The 23,681-nt window shown below is 29.0% G+C and overlaps 1 protein-coding gene across 2 annotated transcripts in view; it reads left to right on the top strand.

Annotated features, from left to right (window-relative positions):
- Regnase-1 (zinc finger CCCH-type containing protein regnase 1) overlaps positions 1-17,574 on the top strand; it is a 162,845-nt gene extending 145,271 nt beyond the window's left edge. For both annotated transcript variants that reach the window (XM_075362438.1, XM_075362446.1), the window contains exons 5-7: positions 3,231-3,465; positions 5,647-5,879; positions 7,388-17,574. In XM_075362438.1, coding sequence (XP_075218553.1) covers positions 3,231-3,465; positions 5,647-5,879; positions 7,388-8,091 — 1,172 coding nt within the window. In that variant the 3' untranslated portion in view covers positions 8,092-17,574. The remainder of the gene's footprint in view (positions 1-3,230; positions 3,466-5,646; positions 5,880-7,387) is intronic.
- Positions 17,575-23,681: the final 6,107 nt, after the last annotated feature.

Here is a 23,681-nt window from a genome sequence, read left to right as displayed (position 1 = left end):
ATCAACAGTTCACAAAGTTTTACATAAAAAACTGAAATTACACGCTTATAAAATTCAGATACTGCAGGAATTGAAACCCTATGATGGTGTAAAACGTTACAATTTCGCTGTTGAAATGTTGTACAGAATAAGTGAAAACGAATCATTTTTAGATGATATAATTTTTACAGACGAAGCTACATTTCATGTGAATGGATGTGTTAACAGAAACAATTCACGAATATGGGGCTCTGAAAACCCACACGCAATTATTGAGAAACAATGCGATTCGCCTAAAGTTAATGTTTGGTGTGCTGTGATGAAAAATCGTGTAATAGGGCCTTTCTTCTTTGCTGAAAAAACAATTAATGGAGTTGTGTATCTTGACATGTTAACCAATTATTGCTTTCCTCAGCTGGATGAACTCTATAACATTCATCAACTTCATTTCCAACAAGATGGTGCTCCCCTGCACTTCAATGCATTGGTCACGGACGCTTTGAACGAAAAATTTGGAGATCGATGGATAGGCCGGCAAGGACCCATACTTTGGCCTCCTAGGAGTCCAGACCTGACACCTTGCGATTTTTTCTTGTGGGGGTACATCAAAAGCGCTGTTTATACACAAAAAATTCGCAACCTAAACCACTTAAAAAACAGGATTAATGAAGCAATGACAACCATTAACGAAGAAATGTTAACTAATGTTTGGAGAGAAGTTGAGTATCATTTGGACATTTGTAGAGCGACTAAGGGTGCACATATTGAAATTTATTAATTATGTAAAAAAATGTTTGAGATGAAAAATTTGAAAAATAAAAAATAAACTGTAAGTAATTCTGTTTTAATTTAAACCATGTTCAAAACCACACCATTCTGTTATGATAACCCTGTAATTTAAATCCAATGTAACAATGATCCTTAAGTTGCTACTTTTTTCTTTTAATTCTTATTCCTTAAAGAGTAACTGCTAATATTTTTGACAATGTGATATCTTTCAATAAATATGTAGAAACCTCTCCATTTCTTACTATAACATTAAGTTTAAGAACGATATCCTTTACTTAATATTCCTGCAGTATAATCTCCTTAACATTAAAATAACACTTTTAAACTGATTAACTTTCAAAAATTAACTCATATCACTCTATTATATTAGCTTGTACATTTTGTAACTTCAATGTTCTGTCAATTTGGCTCTCATTACATCCATGCAATTTTGAAGCACAAAAATTTACATAAGGTGTCACCATTCTTCTATGTAGATTAACAGCTTAAATATAATTTAATTTATTTCTAATTGTACATAACAAAAAACGTTTTTAAATTTTTTTACATGATTTATCAATATGTATGTTTGCCATATTTCAACTTATCATCAGTGATAACTCCTAAATATTTAATATATTCTTTCAATATCTATCTATTCTTTCTGAAACCTGTTTTTGATTTTTGTTATTTAATACCATAAATTTTGTTTTATTTGCATTTAACTTTATTTAGATTTACCCATTTGGTAATTTTATTTAAATATGTTTGAAGTTTCTCTATAGCACTATCTACATCATCACCTTGTATATACACCAAAATATTGTTAGCAAACAAATTAAATTTTTTTAAATTTTTTTACATGATTTATCAATATGTATGTTTGCCATATTTCAACTTATCATCAGTGATAACTCCTAAATATTTAATATATTCTTTCAATATCTATCTATTCTTTCTGAAACCTGTTTTTGATTTTTGTTATTTAATACCATAAATTTTGTTTTATTTGCATTTAACTTTATTTAGATTTACCCATTTGGTAATTTTATTTAAATATGTTTGAAGTTTCTCTATAGCACTATCTACATCATCACCTTGTATATACACCAAAATATTGTTAGCAAACAGTTTTACATTACTGTATGAAATGCTTATCTTAATGTCATTACTGTATGAAATGCTTATCTTAATGTCATTTATATATCCATAAAATAAGCAGTAAAGCTCCTATCACAGTTCTTTGTACCACTAAATTAACAACAGCTTTCTCACTAGAGATCACATTGTCCACCTTAATTCTTTGTCTTCTATTTTAAATTCAGCTCCATAAAACTTTAATTTTTCAACAATAATTTTTTATCATTTGTCTCAAAAGTTCTTTTAAAGTATAAACATGTAGTAGTATGGTTTTGTTTTATCTAAAGATTGCTTCGATTGATTCAAAACAAAAGTCACATGCATGATTTTTTCCTATAACCTGATTGTTCGTCTATAAATATCTTGCAATTTTTCACATATATATTAAATTGTTTTTTCACATAAATTTCAATAATATTTTCAATTATACTACTATTGATCAGTCTTATTTCTTTGCATTTATTTTTCTAATTGGTGTAACTGCAGAACATTGTTCATGTTTCCTGTTAATATTCATGTAAAGAATGCAACATACAAGGACTATCAAAAAGGAACAAGATGAATTTTAAACATTTTGTGAGCATACTGTAATGGGCAGAGAAGTTTCCAGAAAAAATAAAGAAAGATAAAATGAAAGAAGAAGAATGTAGAAGAAATAACAAAGGGATTCTTTCTAGAAAAGGGCGTATGGAAAAGCTTATAAGGTGCAGACAATGAAAATTATTATATTTAAACAATCAAAAGAACAGGTCAGGCACTAGTACTGCAGGTCTGAAGATATAAATTATGCCAGGAACAGCAGAGGACAGTTTTTGAAATTTGAACATTTAAAATTTAGAAATATTAGAAATTGTAAAAGGATGTGATAATAATAATAATAATATTTTAGAAAAATATTGTATATACAAGTATATTCAAAAGTTAGTTTAGCTTGATTAATGTACAGGGTTTGATTATGACTTTCTTATCAGGACCACCATAGGTAATAGCACATTCATATAATTTATAAAAATTTAAATAATCTTAGTACAGTAATGTATGTGTGGCTGACCAAATGGAATTTTTACTTTTGACTACATATTTTTATATTATGTAGACATTTTTATGTTTTGAGTTTGATGTGTAATTTAAAAAAAAAAAAAATTATTAACTGTCAATGAGGGAAATCCTTGAAAGCACTATTAAATGAAAAAAAAAACAATAAGCATAAGATAAGAGGCATTGTTGAATTCTTTACTCTGGGTAGAAAATTGTGTTTTAATTTTGTCTTGGATATATACATACATATATATATATATATTTTTTTTCTTTGCTCGTATTATTTTCCTTTATTTTTTTTTCAGATCAAGAAATTCTGAATGAACTAGAAAGAGAAAGATTGTTAGTATTCACACCATCTCGCCTTGTTGGTGGCAAGAGAATGATATGTTATGACGATAGATATATATTACGGTTAGCGGCTGAAATTGACGGTATTGTTGTTTCCAATGATAACTACAGGGATTTAGCTCAAGAGAATCCTGAATTCAGACGAGTTGTAGAAGAAAGAATACTTATGTATTCTTTTGTTAATGACAGGTGATTATTTTTCCTGCTATTTATTGCCTATACACAAAGAGAAAGAGAGATGACGTGTGTTCTGTTACACATGTATTATAAACAGTCAGATGGGGAATATAGATCTTGATCCCCAATTCATACAATTATTGCCGTCTGACTTTGTTACGCCTGTATTTAACACTTGTTATAAAGTATTTCAGAACTTACTCTCTCAATTTAAAATCCATACAGGTACAGTATGATTTTACTCCCAGTAATAAAAGATGATTGATTCTGCTTCACTATATTATGAGGTCTGTTAAAATAACAGAACTTTATTTTTTTAATCATTATTAATTTTATAGATTATTGGCTCTTGTCCACTTCAAAGTAATCCCTTCCCCTATTTATACACTTTTCCCAGCAGTGTTTCCACTTTGTGAAGCTGTCCTGGGTAGCTTCATTTGAAACGTCCTTTAAGGTCCATGACAAATTGGCTTTAATGTCATCAGTAGTCTTAAAACGGCGTCCTTTTATCACTGATTTTAATTTTGGAAATAACAAAAAAATCACAAGGAATCCTGGTGAGTGGGGAGGCAAAGGAAGGACAGTCATCTGATTTTTGGCACAAAACTGACAAATTGACAATGTTGAGTGTGTGGACGTATTGTGGTGGTGAAGAACCATGAGTTGTTTTACCACAACTTCAGTCTCTTTTTGCGGATCTTTTCGCATATCCATTGTAAAACACCTTGATGATAGGTATACACTGTTCACTGTTTCACCTTGAGGCTAGAATTCAAAATGTAAAATTCCATTAGAAAAAAAAAAAAAACAGAGAGTATTATTTTGGCATTGCATCAAGACTGATGTGCTTTCTTGGGGAGTTGAGATCCTTTGCCAACCCATTATGATGATTGAACTTTTATCTCAATGTTATAGCTGTAAACCCAGCTTTTGCCTCCCACTATGATCCTTTGCATTAATGTTTCACTGTCATTCGCTTGTTCAAGAAGTTGTCAAAACATCCACTCAATATTCTTTCTGCAGTTCGGTCATCAAATGAGTAACAAATTTTTCTGCAACTTGATGCATGTTCAATTTTTCAATCAAAATGTCATTGCATGATTCAATATAGATGCTAATTCTGGCAGTCAATTGGCGATTTGCATGCACCAGATCATTAATTTTCTGGAAGTGTGTGTCATCAGTTGAAGCCAAAGGCCTTCCTGGTCAAGGGTCATCTTCACTTGACTGATGACCACTTTTAAATTTTGAAAACCATTCATAACATTGTGTACGACCCAGAGCATCATCTCCATAAGCTTGTTTCAAAAGTGGAAATGTTTGTGTGAAAGTTTTCCCCAGTTTCACACAAACTTATGTTATATCATTGCTCCTGAAAATTGCACATTACAAAAATCGTTACTAATATTTAAGCACGTTGCACTCAAATAACAATAACACAAAAACTGAACAAGATATCAACAAACAATCCAAGAACATATGTTATAGAGGAGGTTATGTGGAACACAATGCTGCCAACTGCACGTCATTAAATATCTCCATTGGAGCGTAATTAAAAATGTTCAGTTATTTTCCGAACAGACCTCATATGTGTCTGCACAGTTGATTTTATTTTCATTACATACTCCTTTTTGGTTGCATAATCAAATAACATACACTAATGATATTTTTTCATGAGCCTACTGTACATGATATCAGAAAACTCACATACAGAATTGCTAAACATTTTTAAAGCCAACATAATATTTTAATTACAGAATAAAATAATGATTTTATACCATCTTATAGTTATCAATCATTGTAACAATCCATTAGAATTGTTTTATTTCCAAGTAGGACTGACTAAATTCTCATCGCTGCAATCTCATTAAACTAATTTGATGAGTGAAAGAAGAAATAGCAGAAAAAAATAAAACTTAAAATCAAAGATGTGAAAAGTTTAGTAGAGGACACAAAAATGTAAGAGTGAAGGAATTATATTCAGCATGCTTAAGAGTACTAAAATTTTGAAAAAGAATGATTATCATCTTTTTATTACAAGCTTGAATGACAGATGACTTGATTTTAAATCAAGTTTTTTTTTTATAAAATTTTAAAAATCTACCTTTTTTATTACTCTACTTATTTCTTAATTTATTTTCCACTTTCTAATTTTATCATATGTAAATATTGTTTATTTTTTCTGTTTGTTAGATTTATGCCACCAGATGATCCTTTAGGAAGGTCAGGTCCAACACTCGATAATTTCTTGCGGGTACAGCCTCATCCTCCTCCTCCTTGTCCTTATGCTAAAAAATGCACATATGGTAACAAATGTAAATTTCATCATCCTGAAAGGGGTCCACTGCCACACAAATCTGTAACAGAGCGTTTAGTTGAACATGCTCAGAGACAGCTTCAAGCACGTGGAAGAGATCATAGTCCAGGTTTGTTAAATGTTTGTTTACATTATATACACTGAGTGTTATGTATATGTTTACTTAATTGGTTGATTTTCACAAGTTATGACTAAATAATTTACATTTTGTAGATATAATATACATGAAATAAAAATTGTAAGTATGTGAAAAAGTGATTAAACATACTGCTATCAGTTGTTTATAAAACTGTATAACTGCTGTAACAACAAACAGGTTGTAAATGATATTATTCTTGAAACTGGCTTAGCTATTCTGAAATTAACAAGCATCTCAAGCCAGGCTTACTGAGGAGTGTGAGGAGAAAGTAGTTCTTTGAGCCAAAGGTATTGTCATCACACATCAGTATTCTACCAAATTACAAGAAATGTTCAGCTCTAAAGTGACATTTTCATTTTGTTTACCTCAGGACTGACTGTATATTGAACACCATTACTAACAGAGAAAGCAACTCTGGCTAGTACCTTGTACTTCTGGTGCTCAAGTGGCACAGTCATAAGAAGGATTGGAATAGGTAATGTAAAGTAATAAACAACATATGTACTGCTTCTATCAAGAATATAATGTAATGCACACATTGTATTATATTCCTTTTTTCTATTCAATAGTATTTAATATAAAACTTTATTATTGCTAAGGCAAATAGTATATATTTTTGAAGATTTGCCCAAAAAGGAAACCAAACTTTTCCCAAAAAGCTTTTTTGGGCAAAAATCTTTTTGCCCAAAAAGCATTCTAGAGTATTGACACATGCTTTCCACTGATGGCAGTACAGACTGCCGTCAGTGGAAAATATAGTAAGAATCTTAATATAGAGTAAGATTCTTTGATGTAACTAAATGAACTCTTTTAAGAGATATATGTTTAACATTTTCATACACTATTTAATGAAATATTAAGCTGTTAACATTCTAAATCAGTATTTTCTTTGTTAAAAATAATAGGTTATCATTCAGGATTTTTTGTTTCTAGTAGCAAGCTGGAATTTAATCAGTCTCAAAGTGAACTTGATTCTCTCCCTTACATGGAACTATCCTCCAAATGTACATTAAAAAAAAACTTTTTTCATTCATAAAAATATTTAACTTGATATGGAAATATATATATTTTTTAAAACCTGCTGTCACTGAATTTTAACATTTGATAAAGACATATATCCTCCACTCATTATTATATTTTACAGAAATTTTGCCAGTTACGGACTCAGTAATTCCACGTACAAAAAAAGGTGTAAAGACTGAGTTTTTATTTGTAGATGAACCATGTTTGAAATAATACTTTTCTAAGGAATGATCTGGAAAAAAGTGCTGTGTTTAATATCACATTTGTAAAAGAGAGTATATTAAATATCTTATCCATAACTCAGATTAAAGATCATCTGAAATTAAAATCAGATGTTTTACTAATCAATAAAAAAAGGTCAGAAAAAGACAATGATGAATAATATATTTTACAAAATTGTAGTTTAAAGATTGTGCTTTTTTTCAAGCGTCTAATTTGAATCTTTGTTGTTGTAGCTGGTAACCAAGTGAAAGGTAAATCGTTAAGTCTTCCATTGCAACCATCTTGTTCTGGAACTGCGGGTGAGGTCGGGGATGTCAGAAAAACTCCTCTCTCGAGAACCAAATCCAATGTTAGTGTGGGTGATCCACCACAAGGAGCAATGGATGCATTCCGAAGTCCTCCTCCTGGATATCCAGTCTATACTCCATGGGCACCACAGCCACCAGCAGGGGATGGAGGAAGCCTTCATCGCAAGTTACAACGACAGTTGACTCTTAATCCTGTGTGTGATCCACGACTGTATCAGTTGCAAAGATTCATGGCAGAACATCCTAGCGTGACTCGAATCGCCTCAGCACCTCCTGCTCATCCGTCCCATACGGCGCACCCATCGACTGCTTCCCTAATGCCACGAACATTGTCATCTGCTTCAGACCCTCAGTTAAACTTGTCTGCTCCTCCACCTCCACTTCCGACAACTTGGTCCAGCTGTTTAGGGCCACCCCCTCCAGCGCCTCCTCAGTTATCTGCATGCCAATATCCTCCGGCACCGAGCAGTACTGATGAAGCAAGACGCCGTTTACACTATCATCTCGCCTCAATATTTCCAGAAGAACAGGTTCAAGCTGCAATGCAGTTATATCCTAATGAGACAAATCCACAGAAAATTTGTGCTGCCATTTTAGCTATGTTTCCGGCAAACCAAGCCCTAGTCTGAATTGACATGACTATACATGTGTTCTTAATTAGCAGCCATTTATTATTATTTCAGTCTGTGATGATTTCATTTTATTCTTCATGTATATGTTGCAATCTGTAATTATTATTCAGTATTATTTGGTCCTTATATTTTCTCAAAGAACAGATAGTATTATTCATAAGTGAAAAATTTCTATATAGATTTAAAATATTTATTACTATAATTTTGGTTTTCAATGTATTGGTTATTATTAGATGTTAAATATGCATTTTATTCTCAGTAATTGAGTGGTTCAATATCCAACTCTGCAACTTCCACCCTTCAGAAGTTTACACCACAACAACACGATTTCACAACACAATAACACGATTTCACCACAGTATAGCATAGAAAGTAAGTGTTTCAAAAATTACCTTCACCCATCAGAAACACACATATTTAAAATCACAAGTCCTTATATAAAAAAAAATTTGTTATATATTTTTGAAGTATGGAGATAGCTATCTTTGAAACTAAAGTAAGAAGATTGTTTGATTTGATACTGACACAAAAAATCATAGAAAAATGGTGATCATAAGGATTATCATGTCAATAAATAATATAAGTAATAGTAGTAGGGAATAAAACAAAAATAATCAGCCTCTAGGAAGATGACACATTTAAAACTATTAATGGAAATAAACAAACATTTAAAATTGGTACAAAAAGTTTATTATTCACATAAAAAACTTGAAAACCTAACTTTCAGTATATAAACACATTAAACTAAACTTTCAAGGAACAAAAACATATCTGATTTTGCAGATTATAGTGATGCTAATAACTCAATTTACCAATAATTTGGAGTTTGTTGGGTTTGTTATTGAATCACTCAATTGTTTCATACAACTTAGATATTCCCTTTTTATTTTTAAATATAATTTGACAAATTGTGGAAGTGCATACATACATTATTTTAAGAGTAATAGCTATTTTGCTCAATTTGAAAGACAATTCAGAGAATTATAAACAGATTTCATAGATTTTTTTGTTAACTGTTTTACTGTTTTTCTCTACTATATGTATTATTTAAAAAAGGCATGCGTTGAAATATGTAGTTACATTTTTACCAACCTTAGCTGTTTTATTGAAGATTTTTTTTTTGTTCAGTAATTTGCACATTTTAATATTTAACTAAGATTTTGATTTGATTAACAGTGTATTAAAGAGTGAGACAAGTTGAACCCATCTGTATAAAAAAAGTTTAAATGCATTCTAGACTCTTGCAGTTAATTACTAATATTAACTGTATTGAGTCATTTCATATATCAATTATAATTACTGATTGAAGAGTTTTTCATTGTTACATAGGTTTTGTAAATAATTTTATTCACTGGTTTTATTCGCTTTTATTTTTGCACTAATGAGAGATCTGAATATAACTGTGTAATTTTGAAAAGACTAAATAAAGATTATACAACTATAAGACATTGTTGCTTCAGAAAATTAATTTTAAATGATAGAATTAATTAAAATTTATTGGTATTTTATTGTTAAATTTTTTAATTAATTAGATGACTTTTTATACTTTACTAATTTTGACCTCTGATATTTAAAAGGTATTATTAAAAATTGTTTGATATTTTTGTAGATTAAAAATATTTGTTTTGTTGTGACTTACAAACCGTACAAATAAAGCATACAAATTTCATTAAAGATATAATAAGGTGGTTAATTTTATATGTAGCATAATTATCAGGTTGATTGCCATGGGGGTTATTGAACCCCTCACTGTATTATCTTATACTACTGAGAAATAATCAGTTGGAAGGCCAGTTTTGCTAGCATTTTTTTTCTTTTTTGCTGTTATCAAGTGTATTATGATGTTACTTTATGGGAAAGCATCCAGAAATATAAAATTTTACATAACTTAACAATAATGACCAAAAAAATATGAAGATCAGCAAACCCCTCACAGCGGTGGAGTTGACAAAACAGACATGATATTTTTTTAAATAAGAAACAAAATTCAGTGCACTATTTATAAGCCTATGAATATCATATTTTGTACTTAGATTAACAGGCAGCATTATCATTACAGATCATCTGCTGATCAGTTTATCAATCTATAACTGAATCTACTTTTATTATATTTTAAAACACTTTTCTTATATCCCAGTCTATAACACTAACAAAATACCCTATAACACATCACTCACTTAGTTTTGTTTTTGTGTCTATTTAGGTTTTGCAACATGTGTTTTGATAAAGCATAATTGCACATATTGCCGTGTTACAGCCAGTACATGTTGTTTCCACTTTATTAGTTTTATTTTGTGCATACTTTTTACCGTTTTCAGCATTCTTCTTGTAGCAAACTTTTACAATTCTGTGTTTTATTATTTGATTAAAACTATGATTATATTGCACCACTGGTAGAATACCATTGCCATAAAATTCAGTTTTCACAATTTTCTCTTTGAATTAGTAATATGAATAGATTTCCCAGTTACACTTTTACAGATGCTAATTGTATTGATGATTAAAGCTGTAGTAATAAATAAATAAAAAATGCTGTACCATTTCAGTGAAGGTCTCAGAGGATCGCTGTATAAAGCCATTTCATCAGCCAACTCTAAACCTGTAAGTTGCAGTCACAATTATATTAATTCATCTGTAATGTGCACTTCAAAAATCAAATGGTATGCAGTTAGTCATACTATCTATCACATCTGGATTCAAACCTACAGGCGCATCATTAGGATTATAAAAATGTTCATTTAATTCATAATCATTATCTTGTAGTGGTTCCCAAGTATCTAATGGATTATTGTTAGTACTTATATTGGGGTCAGCATTATTCACATTATTTAAGCTTATTTGAACTAAAACATCAGAACTTATGTAATTTTCAATAATTACATTTTCAGCAAAATCTACAACTACCATTTCTACCACATTGCCGTCCACATTAATTTGATTATCTACAATATCTGCATGATCTAAAACATTTAGGCATGTATTACCTGTTTCTAAATTACCTTTACTGTGAAGCTACTGTTGCTAAGCACATCACCCGTTAAATCCGCATACAATCCCAATACAGATTTGTGATCAATTTTTCGAATAAACTTTTGTTTTCACAAATCTGAGAGCTAAGCTCAATACACTCTTAATAAAACGTGATTGTTGTTCATAATTATCTGCCATTTTTAATAACTGCAAATGTTCAGAAAACAGCAATTTGGAAAGGCAAACCAAAATATGTAATTACCACAAGACCACAAACATTTGTTTATAACCCTACTTTGTAACTGCATCAAATAAACAGGAATAACTCACAAACTACAACAGAAAACACATTTTGACCTGTTACCAATCTTATAAATTAAAATTATGATGTCTCTTTCACCAACAAAATAAAAAATGAAAACATTGAAAAAATAAGTTGTTGCTTGGGAATAAGTAAGATTTTATTACTTCGATTTATCAGTTTGTAAAATTTTCTAAACTCATGCTTTCCTAATGCTAAGGCAATTTTCAAATTTTTTGAAGTTTTTTAAACAGTTATATTATATATGTGTGCTGGTGCATTATCAATATCTGAACACACCCAATCTATTTCTATTTCTCTTATCAGTTGATGTGAGAGATTTTTTAAGCCCTCGTAGCAGTAGCAGCACTTTTACATGAGTGGTAAGATTACTGCTTGTAGCAGAAATAGCACTAATATAACTTTAGATTGTGAGATCAAACTATTATAGCATCATGTAATATGGAGAATTAAAATTACTTGAGTTATCATTATTAACATATCTTTTTGAAAATATTCAATTGAATGTAGATGTCAGAACTGCTGAAATAAATCTGGCAAATTAAGGCAATACGTATCTGTATTTTAAAATGTTTTTGAAGTAGTGAATCAAAATGAAATATATATAAGTGGTAATCCAGTAAGTAAGATTTCCTCCTATAAATTAAATATTTTAATAGTGACATTTTTATTGGATGCCTTTCCCTAAAAATCTTTGTATTCATTAAAGGAAAAGCTTAATTGTAACACCTTCTACCTATAGGTAATTCAGGAAAGGGCATCAAAAACATTTTTGGTGATTTGATTGAAGTTAAAATGTAAGTATTTTATAGCTCCTTCAATTGTTTTTATAATGTACCTTTTATTACATAAGGGTTTAAAATCTTACTAGCATTAAGTAATCTTGAACTATAAACACCTCAAATTATAATTTTTGCAAAATATTAATGGTTATTAACTAGCAAACAATAATTTCATTTTGAATCTATGCCTTAGTTTTACAGAAAAAAATTACCATAAACAGAAAAACTTCTATGAAATCGTTTTATAAATATATTTAAAAAAAGATATGTTGTTACAACAATCTCTAAATCAGGTGAATAGAATACCAAAAATCAGGGACTTCATAGAAATCTGATCATTTTAGATTTATTGGTGTTTTTTGTATATGTTCTAATAATTTTGTCTTTCTGGAATTCACACAATTTTATTATAACTGACCCATTATGTTTTTGTAAATGGTGATACTATTATTCTTACTACTTGTACTAATAATGCTGCTATTAATATTACTATGATTGCTGTATTGGCTTGTTAATAATAACAGTAATAAATAACAAATCTGATGCATTTAATTTTCTTTATATTAATGTAATGAATAACTAATCTTTTTTTTTTTTGTAACTGCTCTTAGTATTTATTAAAATTATTTAAAAATTTCCATTTGGAAATAATAATAATTATTATATGTAAGATTACCTTAATATTAAGATGTCAATTGTATGTAAATATTTTATGTTTAAGATTAAATTTCAATCAAAGCATTTCTATAAATTTATATTTGAATTGTAACAATCAGTGAATCTTTTTTTTTGTACTTATTTAGACAATTGACACCTCATATTTATCTTCTAACATGAATCTTTAGCAAAACTTTTAACAATATTAATGATTATTACAATTTTTTTATTAACGTTAATGCTAGAAAAATATATATTAAAGATAAATTAATATATTACATTTTAGAAGTACAAAGCTTGGTTATATATGACAGATGCCTTATTCACAAATTTAACTTTTTTCTACCCTCAGATATAATTGAGTCCCCAAACAGTCTTACAGACAGTGTTACTACATCACTAAGCTCCTATGAAGAGGTGTTTGCCCCTCCCTCCTTTAAAGTGGGTACTAGAAAGAGTTTGTGTGGTATTTTTTGAAGGCTGAATTAACTCATAAATGTAACTCTACAATCAAGTGTGTTTAAGTAATAGTGAAATATGAATATAGGTATGACATTTTTATGTAAATTGTTGAATTTGTTTTTGTGTAAAAATATAATATATAAATCAAATTCACTCATAAGTAATAATTTAAATTATCTTATGAATGATTAACATTATAACAGTATATTATATAATACCATTAAATAGCTTGTTAGGATTCTTAGTGAGCAATAAGATAAAATTCTCTATCTAAAACTAAAAGAAGTAATGGTTGTTTTATTTTGACATTTATTTAGGAAAACGTTTATTTTTTTTTGGTACCGTGATTTAATGTAGACATTAAACACTTGTCAAAAACAAAATGGAAACATTCAACTATTGATTATGCATTAATAAAATATTTGTAAATTTTGTAATGAATTAATATTGTGATTATGCTATTCATTTTCACCAGATTCTTCTAATTATTTTATTTTTTAAGGTTTTTGGCAAGAATACAACTAACTGAAACAGTGCAGCCACTGTTTCATTGCTATTTAAATCAAGGGATAATTTTAGCTCTGCTTAAATGCTTTTTCACTTTACTACAATGTTTATTCCTTCAGCCTCCTTCAGCTGTTATAAACTGATCGTATTTGTTCATAATATAATAGTATTATACTATAAAAATAAATTTAAAAAAATAAGTATCAAAAAACCAATAATAATAATAATCATTGAAAATCGTGCTAGTTAAATATACATAGTAAAATCGTGCCAGTTTTTGTTATGCATTAAAACTACTTTTATTTAATAATTAAAAATTTTTTAAATCTAGATTTTTATTTTTTGTCAATGTTTTTTGTCCTTTTTTGCTACAATTACCATAGTTCATTGTAATATATAAGTACGACTACAATTAACACATAACATGTAATATTAGACACAATATAAATGGACAAAAATTAATGCTGTTATTAAACATATATAATACAACTAAATTACTTTACTTCTTCATAGTACTTTTCAACTGTAAGTACTACTCAGCTGAGTACTACGATTTTGTGCTATAGTGGATTAATATTGAATGTACATAAAGAAAAGAGATAGCTCTAGCCTTACAAAGAATTACTGATATTTTTCAAGTTAGGTAGCCTAACACTGTTTTTATCTTTCAGTTTTATAAAAATTTCATGTTTTTTATTATTCATATTGACATCCTGCACTGTCAAGTTTTCTTATCCAAATGTAATCATTAACGTTTATGTATGGTAATTAAATGGGAGGATACATTTGAGCTAGTTGACTGGTTGTTTAAATTGTAAAGTTCTTTCGCTGACTATTAATGTGCTTGTGCCCATTTGATATGTTAATAATGAGTATTTGTAATTTACTTAAAATAATATTTTACCCAAGAAAAAGTTGCTATATAATATTTTTATGTAACTGCTTATGTTTTAAAGTTTATATAACAACATATGATAATCTGAAATGTATGTACAATTAATTCCATTATGAAATTTCAAAATTTAAGCCACTTTAAAGGAAACCATTGAACATCAATACAAAGAGAGTTGTAATTATATATTTTGTATTAGTAACATATCTAGACAGAAGATTAATCAGTTGTAGTTAAAGTTCAGTATGTAAGTTTGTTTTCATGGTTTATGGTTAAATGCAGTTTAAAGTTTTTGGCATGTTTAAATTTTTTTTACAGTGTCATTGAACTTAAAACTAATTTAAAATATTAATAGCATTTAAATGCCAATAATAATTTTATTTTTAATTACATTCTGTAATATTTATTTATTTATTCATAAATTGTATGGTAATTTTTAAACAAATAATTTTCTGCGTATTAATTTTTCATTGTACTATATTAATCAGTGTAAGAAATGAAATTATACTTATACTGATAATGCATATAATAATTGTAATTTTGTGTAATTTCCTTACAAATTCTGTGAAACTGCCCTTCATTTGGGCTCTCACTATTAACTCATATAAAGGGAATATCCTCACTAGTGATTGGTCGCATAGTTTGAAATTAGTCCATTAACAGACTTCTTGTTACATTTTTTTAAATGTTGATTACATTCTATATTAAAGGTTATTTCTATATTACTATTGAAATAACTGTATTAGTTTAAATAATAGTGAATGCTTAATATCACACACGAGGAATAAATATAAAACAATTGGAATAATTTGATCAGTTTTATAAGTAAAGTATTATTTAAAAAAAAATTCAGTTTTTAATTGTAGTATTGGGCTAAAATTTATTTTATAAAAAAAAATATATATATATATATTATTAATTAAATAACTCAAGATTTATTGTTTCTAAACATTCACAGCCTTAGATATACTTTTATTTTATTACAAGGATTATTTATTTAGAAAAAAATGTTTGTCATGTTAGAAAAAATGTAGTGTCTCTTTTCTAAATAAGTACTAATTTTGTTTTGTTTTATTAATTAGAAATAATATTATTAAAAAAATTAAGTTGTATATTTTACAAATAATTGGATGCTTATGCATTATTGGATGCCACTCCTTTTTTCCTTAAAGCACACAAATTTGCAGCAATTATTAATCTAATATTCAGATGATCTCTATGAATTGATCATCTTTGCCACTGTTACAACTCCATTAAATACAGATTCAGATGTGTACTTACTGTAATACTTCAGTCCTTTTTGTTTTGCACTTCCTAACAACTTTGTTGTTTTGCATTTGTTACTGGCACCATTTTTTTGAGTGTGGTTTCTATATTTGTGGTCGACTGAAATATGAAACCTAACAGGTTCACCATGAATAAAAATAAATTTCACATTTTTTTTTACTCTGCCTATTGTTGTATATGATGGTATCTGTGATCTTGTTGAGGGAAGAATTTACAGAAAGGATTACTTAAGTCTGAATGGAAATTTCACTGAAGAATATCCACCTACATAGAAGCAAATGCCTAGTTTGTTTTTTTAAAATATGCTTATATCAACTTCCAGTAAGGCACCACATAATTAATGTCGGAAACAGTTCAGTTACATATGTAACTTATTAAAGCATTCAATATAATTTAAAGAAGAGATGAATGGTCCAATTAATGCACAAACACTAATCATTGTAGTAATGTTGATTTTTTTCCCTCAATGGTTGCTGATTAGTTTTTTAAAGCTCATTACATTTATGTGGAGAATCCCAATCCCCTCTGGAGATAATTTTGATATGTATCAGTTATTTTTGTATTAAATTATTTATAATTTATGCTTTATGCAACTCTATTTAACAGCAGTATATATCATTTGTAGAATAATATTTTTTTTTAAATACTGAGTGAATGTTTGTTATACGATCATATTAGTCAATGTGCTCAATGTATATCTGTGTGTTTTCATTTTACCTCCACTTAATATTATGTAATGGGCTGGATAGGAAGTTTATAATTTATCTTTTTTTAATTTTAATTCTATTATTGAGAGTTTTTTTGTTATAATTAGGTGCATGTTGAGTTTATTATCGTCGTGTACCTATGAAGAGTGTCTTCATATTGAAGAATTAATTGTATTAATTATTATTATTATTAATTTTGTTTATTGATTTATTATATATTATGATTATTTTATAATATTATATATGTATATATATGTATGTATGTATGTATATGTATGTGTATTTATGTAAATCTTTTTCTATTTTTATATTTCTGTAAGATACCATGTATCAAGTAATTAAATATAATAAAAAATAACAAAGAGAAAAATGTAACTACTGTAATAAGAATTTACTTCCTGTTTATTCATAATCTGTTCAGAACAGTTTATATTCTTGTTAACTATATATTATAATAAATGTATAAAAAGCTGGATATATGTTAACAATTATTATTTTTTTTTTTTTTGTAATTTGAAATGTCATCTTAAAACATATATTATTACTATATAAAATTGGTTTTGTATTTTTTTATTACAAATAATAATGATGATTCTTTTGAAATAATTTACATCAAAGCATTTATTGTAATAAATATATAAAGTGTATTATTGTTGCTGTTGTTTATGTACTGTATGTAAATACATAGTATATGATAGAATTTATTACATTTATCATTTCATACTGTTAGAAGTTGTATATTTTTTTGCCGTCAATTGTTATCCAGTTTTTTATTTCTTTTTGTTAATTTTTTCATATGCCTTTCCTTATCTTTTTTAAGGATTGAATATGTGAATAAAAAAAAAACGTAATGGATATATATGAAGAAAATGTTAATAAATTATATCAAAAATTATAGAATTTTAGTTGTTGATTTTTTTTTTTTTTTTTTTAATATAACTTCCCATCATAGTTTTCCTTAACTGATCTTTTTTACAATTGATTACATAAAAATCTGATAATTAAGATTTTGAAAATTTAGTTTTACATCTTTTTATTAACGTGTTTATTTTTTGTTTTTATGATTATACCAACTCATAAATTATGTTACAAAAAAATAAAAAGTGTGAGGTATGTTTTTTACATAAAGGCTTGTTAGCTATAATAACGGAAGTGAGAAACATAGGAAAACCTTTATTATATTAAAATAAACTTATATGTATTATTATTTTTCAACATGGGTTGCCATTCATTGCAGATAATTTTTCATATTTTTAGACCCTAATCCCCAAAAATTAAAATTAACATAAATTGACTTTTATGGAAACTAGGAGCACTGAAAAATTCTGCTAGCGTTATTTCATTAAAAAAAAATTTTCCTGTATGTGATTTAAACCAATTAATTTGTTTATCAGTTCATCATGATTTTTAAAGCTCTGTGATGCAATCCATTGTTTTAAATGGAGCAAAGGTAATAATCGGTGTGCAAAATCAGATTTTTGGTGGATGTATGAAGATTTCTCAGAGAACTCACCTTAATTCTTGAAATTTATTTCGTTGCAACTGAGGGCTGTCGTGCTGAAATGAAATTTCACTGGACAATTTACCACATCTTTTGTTCTAAATAGCATGTTGATGTTTTCTAAGTTTTACAGTATGTTTACATTTAAGGAACTCAATAAGTAATACTGTTTTGTTATCTCAAAAAAACAGTGGCCATAAGCTTTTTTCCAGATGTTTTTGCTTAAACTTCTTGGTACTTTGAGGTGATTAATGTGCCACTGTATCTGATGGCTGCTTCGTTTCAAATTTAGTATATAAGGTCCAAGTTTCATCTTCAGTCACAAAGTGTTAACCGACTATTTTTCTTCATTTTGATAGTTCTGGAAAAAGTTTTGAGCTGCACCAAGACTGTTTTCCTTGTGTTTATCTGTCAACATTTTTAATGTCCACCTAACACACAATTTTCTGTAACCCAGTTTTTCCGCTGAATAAATGTACTCTTTCTCTTGAAGAACCCAATGACAGAAAACACAGTGAAGTTGTCCTATGAATTACTTTCTGTGCTTCTCTTTACACAGTAGAAAACTCCTATGAACATAGTCGGTAGAAATAAATTAATTCCTTTTTGTTACACCAGATTTATTACATACTATTATTTTCCTGATAACATTTGATAACAATAAATTCATCTTAGTATATTATATAGTTAGATGCAATGGGCAGTGTGAGTGTATGATTAAAATATTGTATAAAAATGGCAATTTTATGGATGAACACAGTTGTTTAGTTGCCACTTCAAAGTACATTGGAATGATATGGTCCCATCAGCCTATGCCATTAAAATCTGGGTGCAGAAGTTTTACAAAACTGATTTAATGTTGAACAGAAGCCTCTCTCACTAATAGAACTACTGTACTTCACATGAAGACAGACACAGAGTGGGAATGTTATGAAACCCTGAGCGAGTGGTCTGTTCATTGTCATTTGGCTGTCAATAACTACCAGAGTTTGAAGGATTCAGCATTATAATCTACACTTGCTTATATAAAATTAATGTAATGCAAGCATTAAAATACACTAATCAAGTTAATGTCATAAATTTTGCCAGTACGTTTGAATGTTTGAAATGAAAACTTTTTTTTTCTCTTCAATAGCAGAGAAATTTGAAATCAATCAAAACTCTTGAATTTAACAGTATGGTATGACTAGGAAACTAATAAATGTGGTTAAATGACTGTTTACTGTTATTACCAGACATGGTGATTTCCTTAACCAGAGATACGGCGTAAGATCACCAGATCTCACAACATGCAATCTTTTTGTAAGGGAGCTATGTGAAGAGTGATCCAGTGGTTCATCCAGGAACTCAGTGATCCATATTTTCAAAATGCTGAAGATCTCATGGAAAAATTTGTTAAGAAGTTACCTCAATTCCACTGGATATGTCGCATGATGAAAACAAAAACTCGACTTAAGGAGGGAATCAAAGTGATGGTCACCATCAGGATTTAGTGTTCAGAATGTAGAATGTTTTAAGACAAAGTTACATGTTATTAAATAGACTGCCAGTTTGTTGTAAAGGTTATTTTTTTAAATGTGTAAATAAAAGAATATTAAATTTTTAAAACCGCATGTTTTATTGGCTCAACTGTAATTAACACTATTAATTTCTAATCATTATTTTGCAGCTTGTTCATGTTATGAATTAAATTTAAATACAGTAATGATAGTCATTCAATGGATGATTAAGCAGAGATTTTATAATTTAGAATCATAATGGTAGAAACCCATTTTGTGTTAAAAATAGAAAGTTTTATTACACTAAATGTATTTTAAATTACAAGTATATTCTATACGTACAATGTTATTAGTATCAAATTTGGTTGAAATCTTTTTTCTTTTCTTTTTCCTGTTTAGCCTCCAGTAATTACTGTTCAGATAATATTTAAGAGGATGTTATGTACGAGTGTAAATGAAGTATAGTCTTGTACAGTCTCAGTTCGACCATTCCTGAGATGTGTGGTTAATTGAAACCCAACCAAAAAAGAACACAGGTATCCATGATCTAGTATTCAAATCTGTGTAAAAATATCTGATTTTACTAGGACTTGAACGCTAGAAGTCTCCACTTCCAAATCAGTTGATTTGCGAAGATGCGTTCACCACTAGACCTACCTGGTGGGTTTTGGTTAAAATCTACATGAACCATAATGTGGTAAACTAATGTGTGAAATGAGTCCTCAATTAATAAAATTAAGAACAAAAAGCAAATAGTTTGTTAGAAATAATCGTTCATTACTTGCTGATGTAAATAAATAAACTAGGTATTTTTACAGAGTAGAGATAAAAATCTATTGGCCTTGTTACTTGTGCCACAATAAGATAGCAGTTTCAGTCAGTATAATAATGCAAATAAAGAGAAAACCTTTAGTAATTGTCTCAGAGAGTGAAGGTCAAGTGTTGCCAATATAGTCATATGGCCAAGAATTGTAAAAAATTGGCAGTGGTCTGTGCACATTGTGGAAATGAAGGGCGTCACTATGATGGGTGCCTAAGAGGTCAGATGTAATGTAATTTGATAGGTTTACATGGTTAGTTTCAGTTGGTTGAATGCACTGATGCATTCATTGTTTAGGTAGAGCTTGGTGAGGTTGCTCTTCATAGGAACTTGGATGTTGTTCTATTGCAACATCCCTACATTGTTTCTGATAATCTGCTAGATTTCTCTTGTAAACTATACACTTCACTTTCAATGAAGTGTAGAGTTTTACACATCAAGTGTAGAGTTTCATACACATTGTCCTGTGAAGTAATACCTTACAGTGGTTCAGGAGACTTAACAGAAAAAGAGAGAGGTCTCTTGTCAGAAAAATTTTTATCATGGTTCTAATAGTATGTCCACTGTTCTGTGCAGAAGAGAAATTGTGTTTTTCTTTACAGTTCTCTGATGAGCATCATATTTTCATTCATTTGGATATTCCGAACTCACATCTTTTTGTTTATATTTTCAGTACAGTGACCCTGCTGAACGTCATCTCGAGGTTTGGGGTAGAATCCATAGATTCTCTGGTCTGTCCAATCTTAATTGGTGCATACATCAATGCTAAGTCACATTTGTAGTATAGTAGTCTCACCATTGCTAATGGTGAGTTGGCTGAGGGCTTTATAGCCCAACATGGTCTGCAGGTTTTTAATGAACTATCATATGCGTTGGCTCGATAAACAAGAATTGTCCCATCACTGCATAAACAGTTAACACACACCAAACGTTAATTTTCGGCCTATCCGTTGTATTTGTCAAACAGCATGATGTTTCTTGCTGCCCAAAATCTGATAATTATGACAGTTAATATGATCAGAAATATGGAAGGTAGCTTTGTCAGAGAAGATTACATTTTCTAAAAACACATTATCTTCATTCACTTTAACAATAATGTCCACGTCAAAACTGTAACAGCGTGGTTTATCGTCATATTCAAATGTATGTACTTACTGAATTTTATATGTATGAAGTTTTAGGTGCTTTTGTAGAACCTTAGCTTCTGAATATGAATTAACAAATCAAAAAAAGAAAACAGGTCTGCAGTCAGTTTTAAAAAATCTGATGTGGACATCACATGACTTCCTTGTACATATATTAAATTACATATAAAAATTTTTTTTTTTTTTTTTTTCTTAATGAAAAGCACATAAAATTTTATTTCATTAATAACTTCTGATATTTTTTCATATTTTTTTTATTGTTATTATTGAATTATTATTTATTGTAAAAGTTTTTACAATCAGCTGTTAATAATTATTAATAAATCAATACATTTAAACTAAAGAAAAAAAAAAAAAATAGTTAAAAAAAGGAGATGAAGTCAGATTGAACGAATGTGCCTTTCCTGTGTATAAACTACGTATCTCTCACTCATGCAGAATATGTGGTATGATTTTTGTGTACGGATTTGCGATGGAAGAGCCCCAGAAGAGTACAGATGTAGATATCCCGGACGAGTAGTTCCAGACCGTATAGTATTTTTTTAGAATTTTTAATAATTCATGAGAATGGTACAGTTGCCAGTGTGCTCATGTTTAATTTGAACATCAACGTACACGGTAATGAAAGGGAAAGGGACTAAGCTGTACCATCTCTTCAGATGGTACAGCTTAGTCCTATAAAGAGCACGCAAAGAGTTTCTACTCGACTCAGCATTCCACAAAGTACAGATTGGAAAACATTACATGCTCACGGACTACATCCTTAATATGTTCAGAAAATTTAACACCTTCAGCTTGGTGATCGATCATGCAAGACGACTGCAGTTTTGGGTTAACAATAAATACTAACACTTAATTCTGTTCATACTATTATAGGACGAAGCTACTTTTACCCGTAATGGCAAAACCAACTCGCAGAAATCACATCGGTGCTCTGAAGAGAATGTACATACTGTAGTTGAATCAAATTTCCAACAATGATTTTCGATGAACTTTTGGTGTGGCACTATCGACAACCAATTAATAAGCCCTTTCATACTAGAACAATGTGTCATGGAGAGAAATTATCTGGAATATTTAAACAATGAATTTCTTACAGTGCTTGAAAATTTCTCATTGACAAAACGAAATGTACTATCAATTTGTTGGAGCACCAACACATTTCACGAATGAAGTAAGACAATTCTTAGATGAAAAATTTACTGATAAAAAGACTGGATGTAGAGGGCCGGTAAATTGGCCACCCATATCAAGGGACCTTACTCTCTTAGATTAACGTTTATGGGGGTGGATGAAATGCGAAGTACAAGCAAAAAGTAGACACACCTGATGAACTGATCGCTTATATTTTCAGTGCTGCTGACCTCATCAAGGAACGTGAATCTAACTGAGCAAGACAGAAAAAAGAATAGTTTGAAAGCATATGAAATAGAATTATGTAACCCTAAATAAATTTATAGGTACATAATAAGTTTAGAGTTTTTATCACCCTCAAGCTGAAGTGAATATTATATTGTTTGCTTATATATTGGTAAACTTTGTTTTTTTTTTTTTTGTTGTTAATGCCTGATTATATTAGAGGGCAGCCTATATCAATGTATAGGCTGCCCTCTTAAGCCATATTAGGAATGTTTCTGTTAACTCAGCCTTACCTTGGAATGGTTTATTCAGATTGTTTCCAAACATAAATGAGATTAATTTTAGTATTATGATAATTTATTTAGGTGTTTTGAAACATTTGAAAAGTTATATTTTTATTACATATTAAAATGTTTGGAAAACAATTTTTTCAATGTTTTTCATTTAAAAAGGGATTTTTTTTAAATTTTTTATTGCTTATGAATCATAAATAATTTGTCAATGTAACAGAACACCAAACAAAAAAAAAATGTAAGTTTACAAAGTTCTTGCACAAATCTAGGTGTTCTAGCTAATAACTAATAACTCTAATAACTAATTAGTGACAAAAGAAAAATAAATTCACTGTAAAAAAAATTGTATTATACATATGAAAATAAATATAATTAATGAAGCAC

Source organism: Lycorma delicatula, chromosome 1 (genome assembly GCF_047948215.1).
Source record: "Lycorma delicatula isolate Av1 chromosome 1, ASM4794821v1, whole genome shotgun sequence".
Taxonomy (NCBI): Eukaryota; Metazoa; Arthropoda; class Insecta; order Hemiptera; family Fulgoridae; genus Lycorma; species Lycorma delicatula.
This window is presented reverse-complemented; position numbering and strand designations above follow the sequence as displayed.